Here is a 16,500-nt window from a genome sequence, read left to right as displayed (position 1 = left end):
CTGCTGAAAAAAAGGTTTTCAAGGCTAGAATCAAAATTGTGGAACTCATGGTGTCACAGTAATTTTAGACAAAATTATAGTGGCTATTCTAGAATGAGGGAGATCTAGGTTCCATTTTCTCTCTTCACTAAACTGCTTCAAACTTTCATTTTCTGCAACAATACTACCAACTGCAATGTACTGTGATATGTGTACTTTTACATTGTTCAACAAGAGCTGGTTATAAAATACCTAGTTAATGAGCAAGACTGACTCTACCCTAGTTGTTGGATATTCCCCAAAATTATAGAAGCCTTGTCTTCCTGCCCACAGACACCACATTTTTATACAGTGTGGAACAACATAAAAAGAGAGACTTATTACAGCATATGATAGCATTACAATTGGTTAGTAAAGAACAGCAAATAGAACAAGATGTAGTTGAGTTACATGCACAGAGACTAAGAAAGAGAAGTAAGAATTGTTTTGTATTTCATAATAGTCTTAGGAGAAAAGAAAACAGACAAAATTCTTTGTTACTTGTTGGTATGTAATACAGAGAGGTTTTGTTTTTTTTAAACTGGCGGTCACTAAGTATGCTCAAAGGACTAAAAGTTCTTTTATAAAAACAGGCATACTTTTGCCATTTCCTTCAGTTCTAACAATCTCACCTAGGGCTTGGAAGTATAGCTGGTGAGCAGAAAGCTTTCTAAAAGATATAAACATTCTGGTAAGGAGAAGAAGCAGAAAAGTGATTAAATATGATTAAGAGGACATGATAACAAGAAAAGAAAAATAGACTGAAATGTAAGATAAAATATTCTAAATAAATCTACATTCAGTTTAAATGCATTCACAGAGTGAAAGAAAACTGCACCACAAACAATACTGTGAGGAACTGAAAACTGAAACATCCTAATGCTCCTTTCTCATAGCCCTCATCTTGTAATGGTAATTCTTCTGGCAGATGAAGTTCTGGTCAATCTTATTTACAAAATGTCTAAAGGAAAGATAAGGGAACAATACAAGGCATGCTGAGAGCCTAAAGACTAAAACAAACTGTCTCTGCAAATGGTTCCACCACAAGTTAAGGAGTTATTTTGCTTTCAGCTCAGTAAAAAAACCCCAAAACCCAGCAAAGCAAAGAATTGACTAAGATGACAATCAGATTAATGTGAGTATTGCCTATAGTTACTCTGCTTCTAGAAATGGCTAAGAATTGTATATGAAACATTACAGAAAATATTTTTGCTTTTGACATTACATTTCAGGATAATTATTATAATTGGAAAAATGCATATCAGATATATACATTTAAAAATGTAAATTATATTACTTCTAACAATCACATTTATAACCTGTTCCTCCAAAGAAGCTCTTTAAAAATTCTTTATAGCATTATCGTTGTAATATCTGATGTTCCTTCAGGAAAACACTTTATGATGTGATGAATCAGTTACATGCCTGTTCTGCTATCTCACAAAGAAGAGGATGTGTCCAACTAAATTAAGTGTAACAGATTTTAATAATGCAAATAGACATGTACACAAACATGCATACATTACTTTATGTTTAGTTTAGGGGCAAAAAAAGAGTTAAAGAAGTAGCTAATGCCTGAAGCTGATGTAAGTGTAACATGCAGTGTTCCTAGGGATCCTGAGGGAAATCTTCCCCAGTTTTAAGACAGTCTCAAAGAAATTTTCATCTCCAGCATCATCAAAACAATTCTTTATCTCCTACCTTCTTGCTTGCCAGATTTAGGCCTAAGAATTTAGGCTTTCAAAACTAGTAAATCTATTACATCTATAAGAAGGGATTTTTCTCCCCTGTATTGTCAACAATTGTTAATTAGCTTTATTCATAGTAAGCAAATAATCCGGGAGAAAAGAGCAAATTCCCCGAAGAATAGCCATTTGAAGATTAGCTGTTCATGTCATTTCTTGTTTTATTAACACATCCAATGCCATATCTGACAACAGGGCCCAGAGATCCATCTGCAGTTTTATTCCTTCATTATGCCTGCTTAAAATTGTTTTATTTTCATACTAGTTTACTATTGACTTAGCAGTCATAATATCTACATAGTTAGTAACATGTGAGACTGCTTGGAGCACAGGTTCACACTAATACCTACTAAGTGTGTTTAGCCCAAATAATTCATTTAAACCTGAGAAAGGACTGAAAGATAACATTGTATAGGCATTACTGAAGAGCTAGGTAACACTGTCATGAAGTTTAAGTTAGAAAAACATAACTATCTCCAACAAGATTATTTTTAAGTTCAGGTCACATGGGATTTAGAGGCTTGATGTATCTAATGTTTCATGCAAGCACCAGTATAGAAGATCAAACCAAACCAAAACAAACCCTTTTGAAATGGAGCTATAGGAGTTAGTTTCATCTACAGCTTTCCAGGCATAGCCTTACTTGATCTTTCTGCTATCAGATTTTTGGACATTATACAACACGTGTTGACATATTGTTAACAGTGAGATATAATTACAATGAGTTTTGTGAAGTATGTGGTTTTGAAACTGGAAAGTGTAAAGACAGTAATTGTTAACAAATAGAAGTTTGTAATATTAATTAACCTTACACTACAGTCTGTCTTTGCCTTGGATAACTGTACAAAGGCTGGAATTAGAAGCAGCAAAAAGGAGGGCAACATAAGGAGACCTTAACATGCTACATCTGCTGGACAACTTAATTAGAACAAAAAGGAAATTGTTTGAGACAGTACCAAGTATGAAGCCCAGTAGAAGTTCCTGAAATAGCTCTACTACATCTTACTAATTGCTCTTAGTTGAACTTGGCTATAAATTGAAGGGAAAAAACAGATAAAAGGCTCAAATTAACCTGGTGTGAAGGATGCCTTGGCAGATTTGTTGTATTATAATAAAGAAGATGATGAAGAAAATTAAAAACCAGAGAAAAGAGGGCTTGAGTTTGATTTTCTCATGCATTTCATCTGGAAGAGAGTTCTTGACCAATGATAGGTCAGTACAGGCTCATAATAACACTTTTTTGATAATGTTCCCACACAGGAGCTGCAGGTGATCATATACAGAAGATGGGAATTCTTTATTTACCAGCATTTGTTGATTATGCTTATTCCATTGCATTTCAATGCTTTCCCCTTTCTTTGCCACTGGAAAGCCATGTGTTCTTTAGCTAATTAGTAAGGTATTGTTAACAGACAAAGACAGTGTAACGTCAACTTGCATATAGCATACCTAAAAATATCCTCTAGCAATAAAAGGTATTTTCTTTTTTCTTTGTATTCCTTTCTTTTTGTATTTCACTTCCAGTAATTGCAAAACTTTTTTATAATTGAAGAAACAAGATTTTAAGTCTACACAGACACAGAATAGTTTGATGTTTTCATACCAGATCTTAATAAATGAGATATTTGAATAAATATGTGACCTACTTCAAACAGCAGCTTTGCTAATGTCACATAAAGGAACATTCCTGCAGCAGAATAAATTTGGACTGTATCTAGGAATGCAATGTAGCCAGGCATTTTAGACCAGACCTCTGAACCAAGTTTCTGATACTTCCTAACAGCCACAGTAATATGCTGAATATTTTTATTCTCTCAAAAGAGAAAGATAAACCTGCAAGTATATCTTTAAATGTAGGGCTGCTTTTGCTTCAGGCTTGTGAGACAAAACAACTTGATCAGATATTTACTTTAAATAAAGGTCTGAAGTCACTTCTAGAAGAAACTTAAGGTGTGACTCATATTACTTTTTTGTTGTAGAAGAGAAAAAAAAAATAGTCCACTTATTAAGGACTGAATTTTTCAATTGTACATTCTGGATGGTTCTAAGGAACAATGTAGCCTTCTTTGAGTGAAATAATGTTACTCATAGTCAGAAAACAAGACATGTAAAAAGAGTGAGAGTTACATTAAGGTCCTACAGTGGAGACAGACTTTGTAACGAAGAGAAAAAATCCATAAATACGTTTAGGTACCATGAGATGAGAAAAAAAACCCTGTATGGCATACAGAATTTACTGAAAACAAAGATTTTCATGGAGTGAAAATAAAGATTGCAATGAGATTACCTACAGATAACTGCTGACATTTGTGCTGCAAACATGCATCTGAGCACAGATCTATTTTCTGATCTGAAACAGAAGAAGAATATCTGCAGAACTGTCTTTTTAATTTCACAGCCCAATTATACTCAGTACAAGACGACATAATGGAGTTAATATGGGTTAGGAAAGATCCATTATTCTGACTGATAAAGCAGAAATGAAAAATAAAATAATCCAGAGTGACAATTTCAGCTGCGAGTGTTGATTGTGCCAAGTTGATGTTACCAAGATGGTCATGATTTTGCTGCCTTCAGTTTTTAAGATTTACAGTTGCAAAAGAACTTCAGGGATGTATATAAAGAGGCACAGAGCTAGAGTAAAGAGACATCTCCCTGAAAGCCCAGACTGCCCTCTTCTGGAGTGAGTGATCTTGCACATCCAGTGGTTGCTCAACAAAGTTATATGAGGAACATCACACAAACAAAACCCTCACCTGATTATAAGGTGTTTAATTTTTCATTTATGTTGTCATACACCTAATAAACATGTATTCAGATGATCAAGAAAATGACTAGCATCTTGCCATGACAGTGTTAGATACAGTAACGACTTTCCTGTGCAATGGAGTGGACTCACTTTTAGTACAGAAACTTTAGTGATGGTAGCTGACATTATTTGGATCCACTGATGAACTTAAGGTGAAATGCAATGCTATAAAAGCATGATCATTCACTCTGAATTCAAGAACATTTCTAAGAAGACAACATTCTTGTTGCAAATACAGCTGTGAAAACAGGCCACACCAAAGCTGCATTCTGTCTGCCCTATGCATACTGGAGTGAGAAAAGTTTCCATCAACTTGTCACAGGTTCTTCCATCAGTTAAAGTTCAAAAAAAATACCAGGATCTTTATCCTTGCATTTTAGTTGCAGGCAACCTATATTAAGGTATCTTCTGCCATCCATGAAGGCAACACACACAGTTTTGTTTACACTTATGAGGCCATCTGATTCCAAAGCTAAAGCACATACTTACCATTGTATAGGGTTCTCCAGCTAATTAATCAGAAAATGCTGTCATATGCTGTCGTTAGGATAACATAGTGCTGTGGCAGATTTCAGTGGTTTTCTACTTGATAGAAACACATTTCTTGAGGAGTGGAACCCCTATTTCAAATCAGGGGATGCAGGGAATTAGCAAACACCAACAGTAAAACTGCTATCCCTAAATATAAAAAGGGGTTTTCTCTAATCCACCAAAAGTTGCAAGAGATTCATTCTTCTTTGGTAGCAGACTATTGAGGTAGAGGTAAAATAATTAAGATTTTAAAATTAGAATAATTATTTTGCTGTATTCATCTCCTGCTTTCATCTGAATAATAATGAACCATTGCAAGTTTCCTGAAGAAAACATAAAAATCACTGAAATTGAGTAGGGAGTAGGGAAACACTAATGCCTTATGTAGATGGCAGTTCCTGATTTGGAAATCCTTTAAAAAGCATTTTGATTATTTTAAAGAAGGCAACAGAAAACTACTAGCAGCAGTTACTATGAAAATGGGTTCTTTCTGTATATTGTTTCTTTCTGGTCAGTCAGAAGACCCTTGGTGCCCGATAATCATGAAAAAATAATTTTTTGATGATGATGCTTTTTAAAAAAACATGAGACATAAATGCCCAAAGGTATAATGCAGAAGAAAACGCTCAAATGCACACAAATACTCAATTATTATTGAACTAAATGTTCCTTTTAAGGTGCAGACCTTCCATGAATTTTCAGAACAAGCTGGCAATTCAGAGGATTATAATCAAGACATATGATGAATTGTAATTGTTGTCACTGTAGATCTGGAAAAGGAACGGGGAACCTTTCAGTGCAGCAACAGCTAGCTAAAGCAGAAAAAAAGCTCTAGCAGAACACTGCTTCTGCTACTCCTTGCTGACCATTATTATTCAAGGTTCAGCATTTAACAATCTAGGTAAGAGACAAACCTCAGAGACTTTTCCAAGAGAGACAATTTTGATCTGTTCTTCACATTAGTACTCTTTGTCTCTTACAGAATTACAGTGCATTATCTATATGTTGTTTTTTTAATTCAGACTAAGATTATGTCTAATCTGTGATCCTAAATAATTCTAGGAAACCATTGGGGGGGGGGGGGGGAATCACACTTCTTTTCCTGTAATTATTTCATTTACTGATGGTAAACTAATGATTTATTTATGGTAAACTGTACTCTTGAAAAACTTGTAGAAGATGCCCAGAACTTCAGAATGAGTCATTTTGCCTTTGTTATTTTTTCTTATCTTTCTAGGCAGAGACAAGTGGAAATTCAGCTTCCACTCAATCCATAAATCAAATCATCCACAAATTAGAAATGTACAGTTCTAATAAGCATGAGATTATAGTTCCTATATCAGACCAGTAAAATGCAGTGATTAAGTTACTGAGTGCAGTCCATTGTAAATTGAAGCAAAGAAGATAAAAGTAAAGTAAATCTAGATACTATAAAGAACTTAACCAGTACCATGCAACAGCAGAAATCCGGAGAAGTTCATTATCTAACTCCAATGAACATTCTTTGTTTTCTTATTTTTGCTTTTAAACATCAGGACATATTCAGTATAATTCAATGTATTTCACTACCAAAGACAACAGCAATTCCAGTTTAAACTCACAGACCTATAGTCTTATAGAACTTTGTTAATAGGAAAAGCAAGCTTTTTTTTCTATACCTGGAAGTTCTTTCTCTTCAACGTTGTATTCCAGAGATCCAAAGGAATAATTAGTTGGACTGATTGCAGGAGTAGAAATAAAACTTGTACAGCCAATGGATGAGTTGATTTCAAAATAATTGTGGCTGTGATTCATTCGGTGAAATTCCAAAGAAGATACTATTGATGTGCGTTGTTTGGGCTACAAGAAAAATAGAAATTTGGAGTGAAAAATACAAACTTTTAATATAGTTTTCATTACTTGACATTTAATAAACTTACCTAGGGTTTCTCTCTTTTAGCTGTTTTTATTTGGCTCAAAGCTTATACAAGTAAAAATCATTTCATAGGACAAGTTGCAGTGATGTAGAGATAATTTCCTTCCAAAATTTGGATTAATCTTTATTAGAAAAAATGCATGTCTTCATTCAAATCGATTTAATTCAAAATAAAATAGGGTTTTACAGCCTTGCATATAATAATTGCAATCATCTTTTGATAAGAAAGGGAGCTTTTCACCAGCTGCATTGCTGGATACATCTTGCAAAACAATTAGACTGCTGATGCCTGTATAATGAAATTTACAAAATAATACCAAGCACTCATCACTCGAAAGCAACCCTCTTCTGTTTATTCAGTTTATGTAGGGCTGTATTAAATATTCAAAGACTGAAACGTCTAAAAGCTTAGGGGAAAAGTTTCAGCTTGAAAGATATATGAAAATTAAACTTCATGAGTTTTCACAGAACAGCAAAAAAGTTGATACTAGTCTGTATCAAACATTTACTTTCGAAGTGAACCTCTGCATTGACCCCATTTAATGGCCGCACTCTGGATTGCAAAGTAGCTTCAGAGCATGAGAAACTCATTCCTTTTGGGTGGATTTACATTATAAAGTACATTAAAGGCTTGTACAAAACATGCTCCAACTCCTTATGGCCTTTTGACCATATGACCAAGCTAAGGCTAGCCCAAATTAAAGTCAATAAGATCTATGCGGTGTGATCATCAGGTCAGCAACAACTTTTTTGTTACACATATCTGTTCCCATTGCACTGCACTACTTATCAATATAGACATAACCTTAGCGCTCCATGTTATGGACTATAAGCCAAAGACCACTGATGGTTTGCAATGTCATGCTAAATAGTCTGTTGCGGCACTCATCTGGCTCCATCCTCAAAATATCACCTGAAACATTAAATGCCTCCTCCAAAAGAGAGGAGGCCCTGCATTCAGGTGTTCAGCTGTCTACATATTTCTTTCACAACAGTAAAAAACATCTCAGGTACTGCTGCCTTAGATAACTAAAGCTGGGAAAAGTAAATTGAAAAAGAGAGCAAAGTGCGCTTTCACCGTTCTTGTTTTAGCATGTCAGGCTTAACAGGTCAGAAAATTTGTGAAGGTCAAGAATTTGCTACTTATTAGTGTCAAGACCAAATTATTGCTCTAGGAGCAATAAGATCTTCCTTGAACCATAAAGGTATTCACCATCCCTTACTTAGAACTATTTGTTAAAATACAATCTATCCCAGTGGAGTAATTTTCAATTTTGTTGTGGTCTATTTCATTTTTAGGTTATAAGTCCTTCAATGTTTATATTACAAATACAGAATCAGACTGTTTTCACTAAAAAAAAAAAAAAAAAAAAAAAATCACTCTTTCTATTGGAATGTCAGACAAAAAAATTAAATAGAATTAGGTTTGTATAATGTTAATTGTTTGTTACAGTTGTGTTGGGCACCATGTGAATTAACTGTGTCCTGTTAAAACTGAGAAAAATTGCAAAGGGTAAATTTGGGCATTCATCTGGAACTTATCTATGGTCTGCTGAGGGGATTTACTTTCTTTAATAATCAAAAACAGTTTCTCCTTTGAAAGGCTGACTCCTAGGGCTACTTATTTCATGGGAGAGTTCAATGAACAGGGACAGACTCCAACATCAAACAGTCTGGTTAAAAGTAATTGTTTGGGACCTGAGCCAAAATAAGTCTCCGATCAGACCAAAAATATTCATGTGTATTAATTAAACCTAAACTTTACACATTTGCTATACAACAAATTCATCAATGACCTAATTACTTCTAAAACCGAAAAAGATCTCCATTCATTTAGAAACATGTCCTTGGCCCTTTCCCAAGCAATGGTGTCTTTGTGGTTTTGCAAGACTTCAGCTCCTGAGTTGAAAAGGTGATGCTTCGAGTAACATGATATGCAGGATCTCTGGTTATTCTTAAGCTGAGACAGTTCCTACCTAAATGGGCAGCTGGGATGGTCCAGCTCTGTCTTCCCAAGCAGCTTCTAAAGGAACTGCTCTGGCCTTTGTCCATTCAGGTCTCTGGCCACTGTATGCCCCTTTCTTGGCATCAGAATAGCAGCATCTGACACATCATAAGGCCTTTTACTAACTTAAGGCTGATGAGCTGTTCCACTGCACCTCAGTGCAATATCACGAACTATTCTAACACTTTCAAGAAAGTTTCACAAAAACCACTTGCAACATCTTGGGGGATGGGGAGTTGGGGAAAGGGGAAACAAACAAACAAAAAAAAATCCATAGTGTTATGAAGCTTCTTTTACAGATCAGTTTAGTTTGAAAATGCTCACAGATTCTAAAAATGTGTCCATCAGTAAACAGCTATGATTTGCTCTGGAGACATAAGTTAGTGATATAAGTCTAGAGTGATTTTCAAAGATGATTATGGAAGCTAGGAACATGTTTTCTGTTTGTTCATGCCAACATGCAACCATCTTCTGACCTGGGTGATACAAAATACCTCCTATATTATTTTGGGTTTTGACATTATTATTATTACTTCAGAGAAACATATCTCAGTTTACTATATCTTTCCAAAGTACAGATTTTGTACAGAACCTCACGCAGCCTCTAGTGCTCTACAGCATAACACTTGCTATATAGGTTGGAGTTAACAAGGTCCATCTGTCAATATGCGCCAATAATTTTTCTACATAATTACACAGGAATCTAGCATCTGAGCTTTTGTAGCTACCTAAAGAAGCCTTCTGCACCTTTCCTGGGCCCTGTAAAATGCTTTATTGTTAAAGTGTGCTAATTGTTCATTAATATATGCTAAAAGAGATGCAGTAAACCAGTTTGTGTTGACTGCATACCTCTGCCTGTGTCTCCCTAAAGTACTGTTTGCACAAAGACCGTAGAAAAAATGGATTTTTTCTACTGTTAGGATTAAATTCCAGATTTAGATAACTAAATTTAAAGCATAGTTATTTACATCTATACTGGGTATCTAAGCTTCCATTACAGTGAACTGAGATTTAGTCAATATAATCAATAGAGTCCAGAGAACAATTCACCTTGCCCTAGTCACCTTGGTTTTAGTTCACTTAGATACATGTATCTACCATCACTGGAGATTCCCTGGGGCATCCTACCTGACCTCCATCTGCCATCCAGAAAAGTGCAGTTCTCTCCTATGAGAGGAGACAACTATAGGGCTTATAAAGCCCTGTAGGCCCTATATCATATCTGACAGCCTTACGTGCATGTCAAAGACACCATCATGGCACCTCAAATGATATTAGGTACAACTTTTTAGGCTAATGAATTAAATCCTACCTACATTTCTCCTGAGCAAAATGGAAGACTAGATACCCAAATCTGACAGAGATTCTTATATAAAGATGAAAGCATAGGTATTTTAGTCCCAGACTGAATCCCACCTCTAGCTCACATGTAGACACTCTGGATACCTTACTTCATTTGTTAGAATCTGGAGTCAAATTCCAGTCTTATTGGCAGAATTTGTAGCCAGCAATTAACAAGTCACTTACTGGAGCCTTGTAACTTGGTTTCCTGCATTGCATGTGCCAAAGCCACTTCTAAATTTCATTTACCAAGATCTCTTGAGATAGACCCTGAATAATTCTAAGATTATTTACTATATGGAATACCATAATCTCCAGGAAATTAAGTCAGGGGTCTAGGTTTTACAGCTGTGGAGATTGTACAAACAAAAAACTCTGTCCCAAAGAGATGATGCTTCCTTCACTATTTGTACCAGAGCCAGTCATTACATGTCTGCCTCATACTGTTCAGAAGATCTGCACACACTTAGATAAGCTTTATGAAATCATAACATACTTATGACAACTTCATCCCAGTATGTATGCTATATAACCACATGAAGATTTGTCCTTAAGGAAATTTTTCTTCATTACATTCATGTATTGAATTTACTTGTTATGTGTAAATCTCTTTAATTACTGATTTTGTTTACTTTAAAATGCTTCTTCATGACCATTATTTCAATTGTCATAATAGTGACCTAGAAAACCCTACACTATCCTAAAACAGCATATAAAATCAGGCTAATGAATAAACCTTATCATCAATACAAAAATAAATCAATAAAAAATCTTCAAAGGTATTGCAATAACAAGATTTAAATAACTTTCAAATCAGGTCTAATAAGAAGAATATTTTCATGTTAAGTCAGTAGTGAACAGATATAATGAAAGACAGCACTTTTAAACCAGGAAAGGCATCAAAATACACACACTGAATTGCCTTCCTATTAAAAAGACAAGTAAGGACTTACTTAATGCTCCCATGAATGGAAGTTGCATGCAAATTCTGTAATGCTACCATGACTCGCATGTAACACTATAGGCACGCAAGAGATCATTTCTCACAACATTTAACACAGGGAGTAGTGCAAAATTTCTTTCTCGATTTAACATAAAAATATTTTTCCAACTTTGAAATAGTCTGCAATACAAGCTTATGACTCTGCCTTCTCTTACCCTCGGGATTTGTGTACATAGCACCATCACAGTCTTCAAAAAATTAATTCTCACAACACTCCTCTGCACTATGGCAGAGCTATTAGCCCCATTTTACAGATACTGTACTAGCATATAGAGCTCTCCCAAGGGACAGATGTGTAGCTTATTAAATCACCGAGAACCAATGAGCCTAAAGGAAATTCTGGAGTGTTCCTGCCACATTCCAGCTGCCCTACATAATATAAAAACTCATTTCAGTTGGTTTATACCATGCAGAAAGTATATGATAGAATAGAGAACTGGACCCACACTCTCAAATTCTAGCTAGCACATAAAATACAGACTTACCAGAGAAAGAAAGAGGCTGTAGCCTCACATACATAAAATAGTAGAAGTGTAGCCAAGGGGCCACATAAATCCCTCATTTTGGTACCTAGCCAGACAACTCCATTCTTCTCATTCTTTAATGAATTCACTCCTATCTCAGAAATTTTCCTTTCTTCAGTAAAATTTTCCTTTCCTTTCTCATTCTCTTTTTACAAACTCATCATTTCTCAGTTTTCTCCTGTCTGCTTTTATATTCCCTCCAAAACTACTTATTTTTACTGTAAAACATCCTTTACAGTATCCTAGCTGAGTCCAGTTCTTGGTCTTCCAAAACTTGCTTCTCTTCTTTCTCTGTGATTTTGTCATCAAGGTCTTTCAAATGAAGTCCCTGACAGTCCTATCTCTCACTGACTTTGTCAATCACTACATCCCTCTCATTGTCCTTAAATGCATCCAATTTTAACCTCTGCCCTCCCTTTCAAATACAACTTTCACATCACTTTTGCAGTTTCTTAGTTTCTGTCCTCTGCCTCAACATCCCATCTCTTTCTATCTTTGTCTTGTTTGCTCACATACACTTACATTAAATCCCATAATGTTAATAATTTTGTTGGTAAAATATAGCCTATGAGAAGACAGACTTCTTCACTTACTCCTGTCCTCAATAGCTAAGTTTTGATTTGCAGAAATCAGCAGGCCTGATATGTTCTCATGAGTCAACGCTGCTTCCAGGAGTTATTTGATTTATAGGATCTAAACTAAGATGACGATCAAGTAGACTTGAAATTGCAAAAACTGGAGACTACAATGGATCTGAGTTTGATTTGTCTGTGTCATCTAGGAGTGAAAGATTGTACTGAACTATTACTACACTCCTGAATCAATTATTCTGTCAAGCCTCAAAATACCATGTTAAACAAGCTGAAGACACATTACCTTTTTAATAAGGTAATAATAAGGTAATCTAATTTTCTCTTTTTTCATTTCATAGAATCTTATCTTAAATTATGACTATAATTAAAACTAATATATAGGCAGTTTCAGCACCTGTCTTGACATTCTTGGTTTTACATCTCAACATCTTAATTTAGTTTAAGAGCAGAAAGCAGAAATTACACAGTGGCTGGCAACAAATACGTCACAAGCAGCCACAACAGTTAGCTTTCAAGATCATGAAAATTAAAAAAAAAAGAAAGATAAAAAATAAATCCTTTTCATTACTAAAAGCATAATGTATTTTAAAACTAAATTTATTTTTATAGGCATTATAGAGCCAAAGTCCTAGGAATTTGTTTGACTGGTTTTTAATTTAAAGATGTCTCTTGCATCCTGCGTGAGCAGCAAGTGCATACTTTCTTATAGTAATCTCATGGCCCATCAGCACGCTTTTATCATTTCACTGTTAGTGACACACTCAAGGATGGCACAGAAACATAGTTCTTTCCTATAGCCTGTAGTTAGAAAGTCATGCAATGTGAATCTAGGTATCATATATCCATAGTGCTTTCTGTTTCTGCAGTTCTCTTCTCTGTGCACATTATACTGGCTCCTCCTTTCAGAATCCTCCACTGGAGTAAGTCACTAAAGGTCAGGAGGTTGCTGTCCCCTTCCATCTTCCACCGCTGATCTTATATCAGATGACAAATCAGACTGGAAATAAATAAGGAGAAGAATGGATCTTCTCCCAGTTTCCACTTCCCTTGGCTTCTACTTTCATTTTAAATGCAACCATATTGAAGTGGTGGGTTGTGAGACATAGCAGTCCTGAACGCTAGAAAGTGTAACACTACAAAAATGGTTTCCCTCTTTGACAGATACGACCAGATTTTGAAGATACACCATTATTTCTATCCTGGGAAAGCATTGCTTGAAACGAGCTCCAAATTACAACAGATAAATTTGATAAATAAGATGAATGTTTTCATCCTCAGCTATAAAAAGTTTCTAACTTTAAAAGATTTTTTTTTTTTTTTAAAAAGAAGTTATTTTCACTGAAATGGTTGGAAAATGGATGTAAGGCCATTTTCTTCAAAAAAGGCTCAGCTTCCAGCTGTTAGTAACATCCCATTTTGACCTACAGATTATGAAAATTGCTTATATTATTACATTAGTGTATTAAAAACTTTGAAGGGTCAAGGTGATGGCTTTTTTTTAAGTTGCATGCTGCAGATAGCATGCATGTGTGAAAATGTGGTCCCATTTTCAGATGATGATAAAAGATTACTCAATAACTAAGGTGCTCAAAACTTCCCAGTACTACACAGAAACAAAGGAAAATGCTATGAATCTGGTGAGATACCCATCAAAGCACTATAGGTAAGGCTTTAGTCTTCCAGATTCTGAGTGTATTGCTGTTTCCAAGTATTATACATACTGGGGCAGGGCAACTGGCATGAATTAATTCACACTCATACTATTAAACTTCACTAGCCTTCAGAGCAGGGCCTTCAAAGCAGAATTACCTACCAAGAATGGCCCTCGGCCCATTCAAATTACAAATCAGGCCTGACAGTGATATTTTTGGAGAGAGATAATTGTACAGGACCAAAACTATACCCAGAACTATGCTAACAATTAAACAGTATAGATGACAACGTTCCTACACTCAGAAGCTTATTTTACTAGTGTAGATGTACATACCTAACTTTCAGTATCTGAACTATTTTTATTTCACCGATTTCATCTGTTACAAGTTCAGCTATGAAAAATGTTCTGTTCTTATGTATGTTGTATGCTTAACTTGAATCAGGAAACACAGCCTAGAGAATCTCTCCAGGTAAGCAATCAACTTCAACCAAGAAAAAAATATGCATGTTGAATTAATTTTCTAAAAACATAACACTCCTGAAAATAAAAAGTGGTGTTCTGCTTTAATTTATATTTGTGCTTTATTATCCTGTGGAACTGCAATTAAATGCACTCACACATACTGTTTGCTATTTTCATTAGTACTGTGTATTGGCTAGACATGTTTATGTTTTCATATTATCTCAGCTCTAATTAAAATAATCTAAATAGAATTATGTTTTATAATTACTTGTCAAAGAAGATCTTTTACAATGCAACTCTTTAATAATATTTTGGTTAATGTTGTTATTAAGTAGTCACAGAGTATCCTTTATGCTCTAAGGAAATTTTTTTTTAAATCTCCTCCTCTGGAGCTGTTACATGTCTTCTACCCATTAATTCTGTGGTAATATAGGGGGGAAACAAAATCAGTCCTGTGAGAGAATTCCAACCTTTTTTTGTAACTAGTACTCAGTATTTCAGAATAACAGAATTTCATAATGTCTATCCTATTTTCAGTCACACGTAGATGAATTGCTAACCGCATCTTAATGGCATTGACAGTTTATCTTTTACTTCTTTGTTATTCTTTCTTTTAAGAGCTACTTAGGAGCTTTATTTATCTGTTTATTTCTTTGTGTATTCATTTCAACATCATTAGAATGAGAAGATATCAAACTGTGTGCAGTAGATTTGCACAAACACTTTAAAGGTTTACAAACAAAAACATATACAGAGAGAATTTTCTGAAATATATATCCATCCCTAGAATCAGTCACTGACTGCTGTCAACTACCTTAAAGTGCTTGCAGCCCTAATGGATATATGCAACCTTGGAAACACTACATAACGCAGGAGGAATCTCCAGAGCAGGCACACTAATGATGAGGGCTAAATCTGCCCACCTGTGGATGGTAGAACACATCTTTATTTTAGTGTGTTTTGGAAATCTCAGCCTTTCAAATGCTCAGCACCTTTCAGAACTTCATAAAATCATGTACTGAGGGGTGGCTTTTTACTTGGAGATGATCAGTTTGATCCTCCACAAAATTGTAATTCTCAGTGAAGTCTTTTTTAGGTCTTATTTTGCCTCTTGTGCTAAGCACGGACACCGCATATGGTTGCACAAAGTCCAGCACCAAAACACAGCAGAAAAAAGAATTGTGCACCCGAACAGGAAGCATATGGTGCCTGCATGGTATTTCTCCATGGTGATTTCCCTGGTTATTCCCTGCCTGGCTGAGCATGTTGTAATTTGGGATGAGCATAGAAAGCAGTTCATAGGAGAAAGAAGGTCCTTACATCCCAGCTGTCCTGTGATCTCATTCAGAAAGTGAGTGGTGAGAATTTATTGCATAACTCTGTTCTCCAGCCCTCCTTTTTATGATAAAATGTAAGAAGGCAGATTTTTTTGTGTTGCAAAACAAGTTCAGTAGCTGCATCTCAGAATTCTCATGCATTTATGCACTGGTCCAACAGTCTGCAGTGGGGATTTCACTAAGTTTGCAGCGACAGGCATGTGTCAGCTCAAACTGTGACAAGGGATGCATTTCATTTGGGAAGCACTAAGGGTACTGCAGTAGGGTGCTGGTATAGGGGAGGAAACAAGTTTATTTCACTATGAGGAAATAGTGACAGTAATCCACTTGAAAATCTAATTTATGGAACAATTAGTTCTGAAAATTAATTTTCTGGAACCGTGAATTTCCAGAACTGCCTCTAAGGTGATATTTTGTTTGTTTGTTTTTGTTTAAAGTAATTCCTGCACATAACTGCAAAAAGAATGAGACATCACTTCCTTGAATGTAAATGACTACAACTTTTTAGATCAACTAGAGAGGCTCTGGAGCATGTGTCTCCTATGATTGGTCTGTCCAGGTTG

At 35.4% G+C, this 16,500-nt stretch overlaps 1 protein-coding gene across 1 annotated transcript in view; it reads right to left on the bottom strand.

Annotated features, from left to right (window-relative positions):
- The window catches only part of LOC104528488 (ankyrin repeat and sterile alpha motif domain-containing protein 1B), a gene marked incomplete at both ends in the record, with an annotated part of 211,366 nt that overhangs the window by 85,082 nt on the left and 109,784 nt on the right, over nt 1–16,500 (bottom strand). Inside the window, one exon of the mRNA XM_029086091.1 lies at nt 6,762–6,942. Coding sequence (XP_028941924.1) covers nt 6,762–6,942 — 181 coding nt within the window. The remainder of the gene's footprint in view (nt 1–6,761; nt 6,943–16,500) is intronic.

The sequence above is a fragment of the Antrostomus carolinensis genome, unplaced genomic scaffold, assembly GCF_000700745.2.
Source record: "Antrostomus carolinensis isolate BGI_N321 unplaced genomic scaffold, ASM70074v2 scaffold2437, whole genome shotgun sequence".
NCBI lineage: Eukaryota > Metazoa > Chordata > Aves > Caprimulgiformes > Caprimulgidae > Antrostomus > Antrostomus carolinensis.
This window is presented reverse-complemented; position numbering and strand designations above follow the sequence as displayed.